Below are 10,484 nucleotides of genomic sequence, written 5' to 3'. Positions count from 1 at the left end.
GGAAAGTAGTTTCTGTGGAGGTTCTCTGATTGTTTTTATAGTCAAATCTTGGTCGATTGTCCTAATTCTTGGTTTAATATTTGCTATAAATTCCCCCGAGAATTCCGTCTCGTTGATGGTAAGCTTGAAGTATTTTTGCTATTTTTCTTTCTTTCGATTTATCACGTATAGTCATAATAATTCGTAAAAATTCGTAAAAATTCGTTAAAATTCAGCTCCTTCTATTTTCTCCTATCTACTTGTCGTATGAGGTTTTGTGATTTATCTGGCATATTTCTATATTGGGTTTCCATAGTGTGACCGTTATTTCTCCTACAGCGGGTGTGGAACTGATGACTACATAAGGCATTAACTGAATTAAGTTACATGCACTTATTCACTGACACCTGCATTTATGTGTGTCACCAAAATGGGAAAATATCAATTATTGCCTTCCACGTTGACGACTCTGCCATATTTGCCCCTGCAGATCATATTTAACTCGTTAAAAATGAACTCAAGTCAAAATTTGACACCTGCAATCTTGGAGAATTGAATCACTTTGTTGGGATTAAAATTTCCCAAGACCGAAGCAACAATTCAATCATGATCTTGCAAGAACAATACATTCGCGACATAATTGAATGTGCCAGAATGATTGATTCCAATCCAGTGCCTACCCCAATGCACCCGAAATAGGCCTATGAAAAGTTCTCAGGCCCGTGCCCAGATTACCCCTATTCAACAATGATCAGATCGCTTATGTGGGCCGCATTATGCATGCACCCAGATATTGCCTTTGCTGTTCATCACTTTGCACAATTCAATAATTCTTATGGTCTGGAACATATTTCTGGAGTCAAACGGATTTTTCGATACCTAAAGGGGGCAATCAATCACGGAATTACCTATTCAAAATCGGATTCTGGATTAATGGCAATTGGGTATGCAGACACAGATTGGGCAGAACAAAAGGACTGGAAATCTATTCCTGGTAACCTATTCATCATGTCAGGGGGAGCTGTTGCCTGGAGCACTAAGAAGCAAGGGACTATCGCCCTATCGACTATGGAAGCCGAGTATGTTTCCTTAAGTCACACATCACACCATATACTATGGCACCAAATGCTCATCCAGGAACTCGGATTCAATGCGGAGTGCCCATTCAATCTCAACAACAATAATTGTGGGACTATTGCATTAACTCATGACCCCCAATTTCATGGCCGGAGCAAACATATTGATACATGGCATCACTTTATTCGGGAATTAATTGAACATGGTGATCTCAGAATTCATCATGTCTGCTCATCCAACAACTTGGCTGACATTTTCACAAAGCCACTTCCCGAAGATCTATTCACTAAGTTTGCATCTGTTATTGTACAGGATACATGACTCGAGGGGGAGTGTTGAAGTCACGAGTCACCGGAACCTTCCGGGGGATTCTGGATTGTTGTGGGAAATTGCCAGAATATTCCTGCTTAGTCTGTGCTTGTGTATGTGCACTTGTGCAGTTACTTATTTTACATATAATATCATTGTAATACATTTTGTGTATGTATAAATATGCACAGATGTGCATTGAGCAAAATTATCAGAAAAGTTTCTAGCTTACCTCTGGTCTCGTGAGTATAACCGCTGAAGTAAGTGGATTGCCTTATCAGGAATCCCTACATTACAACAGTAGACACTCTTGTGACAAGCATTGATGTTGGAGATCTGTGCTATGTCCAGCGGAGTTGGCGTGGACAGCCACATTCCTGTGTTAGCATGGGAACATTCTGGGAGAGCAACTCGCCCAGAATTCACCATGTGACTTCTTAGTCACAACACCTTTTCTCTTTTATATTATTTTGGACTAATCCGTGCCGGCCACGGATATATTCATTCTTTTGAATTCTTTTCCTTTTCCCTCAGTTCTTCATGCATATTGGCTGAGACTGAGGTTAGTTACATTCCCTCACTGTTTTATCATTGTAACTTATATTATGTATATTACCTCTAGTATTTACTCATAGGTAATATATTCAGTTCTTCACACATATTGGCTAAGACTGAGTATTTACTCATAGTCCAGCTCCGAGATCAATTGTCACTCATCAACAATTGAGCCTGGAGTGTTGCTCACATTCAAGAAAGTGACCACATACAATCCAATCTCAGAGTTTGAGTTGGAATTTGCAGTTATGCATGATGCAAATGGACATTTGATGCCAGATGATTGCTATCATCCATCGTATGAACCAAAAGAGAGCAGCGCCTCAGTGCCTGATCATGGCCAGAGCCCTTCATATCACAGAATAAGTGCCCAGTTAGTGAAGATGGCGAAATTCTATCTGTTTGATCCTGGAATTGTTGAAATAACCACCTCAGCCTAACAGGGCGTATCGTGTAATGGCTGTGCACACTGAGTTCACAATCCAGAAGACTGGAGTTCGATTCCCAGTATGTCCAACTTTTAGGTTTCCCTAAAAGACCATGTGCAAATTCCAACAGGAATCGAGCTCAACATGACCAGAGCCATTCCAGAAGTGCAGGGAGATCCCCAGCGCTTCATTCCATGTGACATACAAGATCATGCCAGCCAGAGTTCTGCACAACTTGAACCTGAGTTCAGTGGGGACTTTGAGATTGAGCCTCAGGATTGCACACTGATGGGAAAATGCGATCACACGCATCCCAGTCCAGTCCAGAGAAGTGTAGCGGTAGTCCAAGTAGTTGACCCAGCTGTTGCAGCCATCGATTTTGAATACCCAAGAAATCCAGCTAGCGCAAAGCTTGGATTGAGTCCAGATTGTGCAGCACAGACGTGCCATGAGTTCAGAGCCAAGCCAGACGAAAGCCTTGGAGCCTCAGACTCTTTTAGTTCGCACATAAACACCAGACTGGTTAAGAATGAAGTGATAGTTTCAAGCGCAGAGACCGAGCACGAAGAGAATGATGGTGCTGAGCACACCACAGCCATACTGCAAGTTGCACACAAGGATGCAACTAAAGACAACACTGTGTACCTTAGTGAAGTCTCACAGATCGCTGACCCAGTGGAGTATTTCACTTGGGATTCCGGATATGAATCTGATGACACTGCAGTTGACAGTGAAGCGCCTGAATACACCGGACTCACTATCTCACACGAAGCCATTCCTGCCATTGCGCCACATGAAAAACAAGTCAATTATTTGATTTATCACTATGCTGCCATACATCAAGGTTACATGATGACGAAAAATCCCACTGTTGAACTTTGTGCTGATTCCACGGAAGTGCTTGAGTGCGCTGGTACTCCATGCCCACCCGATTTCTTTGATGATGGATATGAATGTCCACCTGAGAAAGACCCAGACAAGGTCTTAAGCATGAACTGGAATGTGGGCAACAAGCTGGCCCGAGCTGAGGAAATTTGTATCCGGTGCGACTACTGGACTTATCTGGAGCTCCAAATTCTTATGACGTAAACCAGCATGACTGGACAAATGACATAAAATGGACAAGCCTGGTATCGAACCCAGGACTTCTAGCATGCATCCATACACTACTCGCCTGTTATGCCAGGGGGGGGTACCCCTTCCCTCATGGTTTGGGAGATCACTTGATCCCTTCCTCCAACACAAGCATGTGAGTCTGAGTTGACTCAAGTGGCCAATTGCATGTTAGTCACCGAGTTCCAGGTTGACATTTGCAAACCAGAGACATCAGAGCACTCTCTCATCATTCAAGAACACATTGTAGTCATCGGAGAGTCCGCACCAGACATGACAAGCAAGTTTGGTGGCAAGCTGGACAAAGCATGAGTCAGAACAGTAGCGCAAGAGTGCGCTGAGCTTAAATCGAAAGAGCTAAGGCCTCCCAGCCTCAGTGACGAGCTCTATTGGTCTCGTATGACACCGATCTCAGTACCAGAAGAGATCCCAGACGGTTTTGGCCAAGTTCTGGCAATGAGAGTCAAGGAGATGATGCAAGAGCGCATTGCTAAAAGAGCTAAAGCCTCCAGCCCCAGCACTCCTCTTGATGACGATTCCATGAAAAGCTTTGAGCTAGACATTTCCAAGAGTCGTTGCATGCCAGCAACCAAGTTTAGTGCCCCAGAATTTGGAGGCAGAGTCTGATGTCCCAGACTCAACTTTTGCGAACTGGGCTATGCATACCTCCACACCGCTTCATATGTGTAATGCACAGCTGTTAGCCAAAGAGAGGCCCCAAGTAGTGCCTAGTCACATATATGACACAATTGTTGTCGATCTGTCCCCAGAGAAAAGTATTGCGATGTCAGAATCACTACAAGTGATTGTGTTAGAACGAGCGGATTCGGACGACTCCGGGGTGGAATCAGAGACTTAGCGTGGAAGGACCTCGGCCTCAGCGACTCAGGCGGAGCGCTGTGCCATTGCTGGTTGTCCTAGGGGTCCCTAATTTCAGATCTAGCAGAGGGAAAGTCTCTTGGGGGGAATTCAGGTCGATTTCGGACTGAGGTTACAAGTTACTAGGTACATTGTATATAAGGAGGGGTCTGGAATCAAAAGGAACAAGGGTAGGATGAAAGGAGACAAAGGGAGATGGAAAGAGGAACAACACCGAGGGTCAAGGGTTTGACTCAATGGTGTTTCTCAAAGGAGGAATGAAGGGCCAAGGCCCAAGGAGGAAGGAAGGAGGATGGGAGTGGGGAATGGCCAGCTGACTGAATGGAAAGGAAGCAGCAGCCCAAATAGGAATGAGGGAGTATAGCGGAATTGGATGGAACAATGCAATAGTTGCAAGGTCCGACATAAGTCCAGAACGTCCGAACTCGGAAGTTAAACTCCGGAATATTGGCAAATGTAATTAAATGGAATGAGCTAACCAATACAATGGGTATAAGCGGAGGTGGGGTCAAAGTCCGAGGTTGGAGCTAAGACCGGAGGTTCTGGAGACAGAGATGCGAAACAGGATTCCGGAGCGGAGGTCCGGAGTCAGGGGCATAGGTGTTGCATGCTCGTCTGGGAGGTGTCGAGGTTGAGGTTGGACCTGGAATGTTCCGGGTATTTTTTGGCTGGAAATTGCTTTATTGTTTTCTTGATTATTGTTTTCCCTTCTGTTTTCCGATATTGTTTGTTGCCCATATGATCCACCTGAGCACATGGGACTCATCGGATATTTTCCTTCATTTTTATTTGATCATTTCTCATATATACCTGTACATGAGGATGTATCTACCTTTTCCTTTGGATTAGAAACCACTGAGTTTGCCCCTCCCAAGCTAGTAGGGAGTATTACGACAAAGAACATCAGTAAGAAGACCTCTAGATCAGTCCTTGCCTTAGTGTCACCCAGAGAGGTGGGGTGAGAGGTTGATTAGAGTACACCACACACTGCACCACACCGGACCATTACCATATTTCCCCTTTTCACTGACCTGTTGGATACCAATCCAGTCCCTGTCCTTTCCTGTTTGCCTGCTGGGTTAGATCCCTAGCCCACTTACATTTCTGGCCTGTATGTAGGAGGGCACAGCAAGTACCACACAAACAAGGCCAGAACCACATTTTTCGAGGCTTCAATGAGCACCCTCAAGCCTCTGACACATTCCCAATGCCCACGGCACATTTCCACATTCTTTCCAATTTTTTTCCAAGCTTTTTTCTCAAGACTTGTATTGCCACTTCCCCAAATTTCACGGTTATCCACCATTTCCCCCATATCTCCACCAATTTTCCACCAATTCACACGATTTCGAGCTCTAAGGACAGAGATGGATCAGGAGAAGAGGATGAAATGACAGGACGGGAGTTAGGATGACGGATATGCGGTGGAGAAGTGAGATTGATGGTTGATATTGACCTTATGGGCCTCAATTATTGATTTTATTGTTGCCTTGTGGACATTTTTTTTGCCTTATTGTTTCTTAGCCGAGTTCTCAACATTCTTCCTGTTTCCATTGCCACCATCCATCGGTTATTTTCCTTGTTTTTTTGTTCTGATTTCTCTTTTTTTCTACACCCAGTTTGCATTGTACTTACAGTTGTTGGACCCCTCTTCTGTGCTACAAAGAATGTGGTGTTGAGCGATCCTTCCATACGTTAAAGAAGCCTCCTGACGACTGTCCAAGAAGGACCAGGAGTGAGTACATGATTAGTGAGATTTTATTGATTATTTTCTAGCACCCAGACCACAGCACAGTATTGGCACTGTTGCCACCATCCTTTCTCCCTCCTTCCAACCCAACTCAGACACTACCCCCAGGTCAAGGTAGCACTCCAACTCACTCCCCAAAAACTAGGGAAGAAAGAGAAAAGGGGGCATTGCGGTATGAACAGGTCTGTATAATCAACAGGAGGGGGGGGAATTTTGGGGAAATATATAACTCTGGTAACTCTTGCTTATCTTCTTTCCGTGGTGGACTTTCCTAAAGGTCATGATAGCCCTTTACCAATCGTGTGGCCACTCACAGCACCCAAGTACATGGACTTCTAAAGTAGTGGGAGGGGGAAAATCTCTGGTTCGTTTCAATCACTATGTACATATACCCATACAGCAAACATACAATCTGTGAAAGAGTCCGAAATATATGGTTTTAGTAAGCCTCCACCAACAATGGTGGTAAGGTTCGGCTGCTGTTGGCCTTGAATAAAATTCCAAACAACCAAGGAAATTGAAAAGAAAAACACAAACTTCCTCATACCACTCCAAAAACTGCATCAAACCTCCGTCCCTTTATCCCACTCGACTCTCCTCATCCATAGCTTTCTATCGATACCGATTTTGTGAAGTCTGGTGGAGATTTGACTGAGAACGGGAATTCTCAGAAATGGAATATATATCTTGATTATCTGTGCACAGGAAAACTTGGGCCAAATAATATGCCACAATTCCAAGACTCCTCTAATCGCACGTGAGCTTCCTCATAGTTCATATTGTCCCATGACTCTCGTCATGCCTGATAATCAGAATATCTCTACAACCACTGAACCGATTAGGGTGAAATTCAACACTGAGTATTTGGGCATTTCTCTCGATTTAATGACCCCAAGATCGTCCTCTTCCGTCAGCTTTTGACCTTGTTCTCATGGTCGCGGTCAAGTGCACGGACTTTGCTCATGAGGACATCTCAGGTTGAATTTCTCCACCAAATCTCAACCAATTCCTTCGCTGAAAGGCTCATTCGGTTCGTACGAAAACCCTCTTTCTTCTTTCCTATTACTCCCCTCTATCATTCTTTCTTCCTAATAATGTACAAGGGCAGGAGCCCAATTTTTGACGTATTTGGTGCATCAGGTTCCATGAATTTGAGCACACCCATTATGCACTCCTACAGCGCTGTAGGCAGGATAATCACCCACATGCAGCACCGGCTCGGATACCCGTTTCCATGATTAGAAAACCCTTTTTATTCATGCGACGACTCGGTACGGAATTTGGTACCTAAAAATAGTCCTAATTCGTACGATTCTGACGATACCAAGAATGCCCCAATTGGTCAAGATTTGATGGAGTTCTGCATTGGACAGGTTAGGCATGGAAGGCACAGGCATGTGCAGGCGTGGGAATCTCAAGCGGCAACCCAGAATTCTAGCCTCACTCATTCCCACGGCATCTAATAAATTGGTAAAAATGTTTATCGGCTGTGTGAGAGTTATTTCTGGCTACATTTCCAATTTCGGATCTTAATTCCGTAAATCCGTTGAGAAATCGCTTATTTTCTTATATTTTCATATTTTGCCATCATTTCAGTTATTGATCAATATTCTTTTATTGATACTGTTACCTTTTTTATTACTTCACCTAATAAGGTATGCAGGTGCCATATGGTACCAATATTTCCCATCAATTATTCTAAAAATAATTGTTCCTTATATCCTGTACATACCAGATTTTTGAGAAAAAAGTTCTCCCCTCCCCCAATTTTAATTTTCTCTAAGGTGCTAGGACGCGCTAGAGAGGGTGTGAGTGGTGAATTCCAACAGTAGGAATAAGGGCAGTGATCTAGCTCACAATGAGTGAGTAGTGGATACTGAGCCCGGACCTTGCGGAAATCCCAGAGAACCCACCACGGAGTTAAGGATCGAGTTAAGTCAAGAAGTAGGAGTTTTGGAGAGTTTGGCCCCACGAGCTTAGTCGGCATAGAGAGCCGCTAGCCCTCTTGCAGCGCCATAGCACATATATATATATAGATTCAAAACCTCAGACTCAGATTCAGCCTCAGTGTCAGCTGCACTCTGTGAGATCTTCTTGGAAGCCTTTCCATGCCTAGAAGTGCTGGAAGTGCTGGATTTCTGGGTTTTGGGAGCTGGGGGTGGCTTAGGGGCTTGAGACGAAGCCAAGTGACAAATCCTGGTGCTGTGATGCTGATTAAGTACAGAGGGGTTGCCAAAGGGATGAGCCATAGCGGTTTATAGCCAATAGATGGGACTTAAGCACTGGGATAGCACAGAAAGGGTGTCTGAGGCAATCTCTGGATGTGGTGCAGCGATGACACAGTAACTTGTCACAGCCACAATCACGGTCACAATAAGTGCTCACCTGTCAGGGACTCGTCCGGGGTCAAGGGGGTCCGGGTATAGCGTCTGGGACCGAGAGCCTGGCAGGGGGCGGATCGGGCACGCGTACTGACAGGCCCGATGTGGGACAGTGGTCCCTGGCCACTTAGACTGAAGTGGAAAGTTGTTATTATCATTAAAGGAGAGATATTGTACTACTTACCTGAAGTGGAAAGTTGAGAAGAAGGCTACTTCTTCGGTTCCCACTTCAGGTTCATTTATATACATGCGGCTTGGATCACATGATGGGTGCCATGTCACCCTCGCACACAGCTGTAACCACCCGGGTGTCTCCGTGGGAGATCCCAAGGGTATCCGGTGCAGGCACGCGTGCTGGGCACAGTGGGAAGTCGCCCGAGGTGCCCGGGCCGGGTACATGGTGGGCGCGCTGCAGATGGGTCAGTTGTACATTGATACAGAGAAAGTCGTCCATGTAGAATAAAGGGAGAATAAAGGAGAAGTAAGATAAGGAGAAACTGAGGAGGGGAGGATGAGGGGGGAAGAAGGGAAAGGGGGAGGAGGTAAGGAAGGGTGGACCGGCGGGGTACCAGGTCAGGTTGGGCTGGGTGGAGCCGGGTCAGGCAGGTGTGCCCTGACATCACCCTGGGTGCATGGCCATATCTACACCAAATCTCCATGGATTTTGGTGATTTAACTGGCTTTGAGAGAAATCTAGTGTTTCATGTAACCCAAAGTATTTTTTGTAATTTACAGTGAGCAAAGCAGAATAAGTACACATATAGTGAACCAGCTTGTCCAAATTCCTTCATAACAATGAGATACAGAAAAAAAGCCTTAATTCATGTGACAAAAATGGTACCTACCACATAACATTTGATGGAGAATTGAAGGAGAGATAAATGGGGGAAAATTTAGGTTGCACTTGTGCACTCAAGTCATGTGCCACTCAGTCATGACTCTCCTTGAAGGGTCATGACTCTTCATGAAGGGTCATGAGCATTCATGTGCAGTTATGGGAATTTTTGGGCACACTTGTGAAGAGTCATGACCATGCATGACCATGCATGGAGATTCTGTCAGGAATGTGTCAGATGTGTATCCGGGTGACCTGCGAGGTGCACGAAGTCGTCTGGGCTCGTAAGGTCGGAGGGCAGGACTTTAGCTTCAGCAACTCGGGTGGAGCGCTGCACTTCGTTCTTATGTTGTTGTCCCAATTTCAGACAGGAGCCTTACGATGAGGAGAAGAGACTAGAGGGGGAATCCAAGTCAATATACGAACTGAGGTACATCCGGTGTAACCTACACGTGTTATAAACACAAGTAACTAAATAGGACCGGCCTGGAAGGAGTGGCAAATCAAGCGTGATATTAATGAATGAAGAAAGAAACAAATAGTTAATATCGGCAAACCTGGTCAACAAAAGGCAAGCAAGAAACAAAAGGAGGAACAATAGTCCGCAAGCAGACAAAAGAGAAAAGGCCATCCGGCCATCTAGCAAGCTGTCCGGCTGGTGGGCAGACAACAATGAAGCGGGCAACCTAGGTTGGAAGGTATGTGTGCGGGGGAGGAAGTGCAGATGAGGGTGACGGTGGACAGATGGATGGATGGATGATGATGATAGTGGGCGGGATGGGCCAAGTGGCACTAGGATGCGTTGACAGAAGTGATGGATATGTCGGGTCGTGACAGATTCATGGCTCTGCATGAAGATTCATGGTCATGAACTTTCATGCTTGCCAAAAAAAATCGACTTTTTGGGTTGAAAATTAATGATTTCAATATAAAGGTTCATGAAGGTTCATGAAGTGGATTACACTTTTTGATAGTACCTCTCGCTTCAGCTTGAGTGACCAGGGACATGCTCCCAGATTGGGTCTGTGTTAGAACCAGGCGGATACAGACGACTCCGGAGTGGAATCGGAGACTTAGCATGGAGGGACCTTGGCCTCAGCGACTCAAGCGGAGCGCTGTGCCATTGCTGTTTGTCCATTTGGTCCTTAATTTCACAGTAGGTGAGCAGGAAGTCTCTA

At 45.2% G+C, this 10,484-nt stretch overlaps 1 protein-coding gene and 1 non-coding gene across 2 annotated transcripts; both read left to right on the top strand.

The window, feature by feature from the left end:
- Positions 1 to 2,362: 2,362 nt before the first annotated feature.
- Positions 2,363 to 2,436, top strand: EI90DRAFT_t223. Its single transcript has one exon. It is a non-coding gene; the product is annotated as a tRNA-Val (tRNA).
- Positions 2,437 to 2,492: 56 nt separating this feature from the next.
- EI90DRAFT_3246609 (uncharacterized protein) lies at positions 2,493 to 3,593 on the top strand (the record flags this gene model as incomplete). The annotated part of the gene is made up of 1 exon (XM_039066566.1): positions 2,493 to 3,593. One exon carries the CDS (start codon positions 2,493 to 2,495, stop codon positions 3,435 to 3,437), a length of 945 nt encoding a protein of 314 aa, XP_038911012.1. The 3' UTR covers positions 3,438 to 3,593.
- Positions 3,594 to 10,484: the final 6,891 nt, after the last annotated feature.

This window comes from Cantharellus anzutake (assembly GCF_015039405.1).
Source record: "Cantharellus anzutake strain C23 chromosome Unknown EI90scaffold_69, whole genome shotgun sequence".
NCBI lineage: Eukaryota > Fungi > Basidiomycota > Agaricomycetes > Cantharellales > Hydnaceae > Cantharellus > Cantharellus anzutake.
The sequence above is the reverse complement of the archived record's forward strand: the minus strand, read 5'-3'. Positions and strand labels throughout refer to the sequence as shown.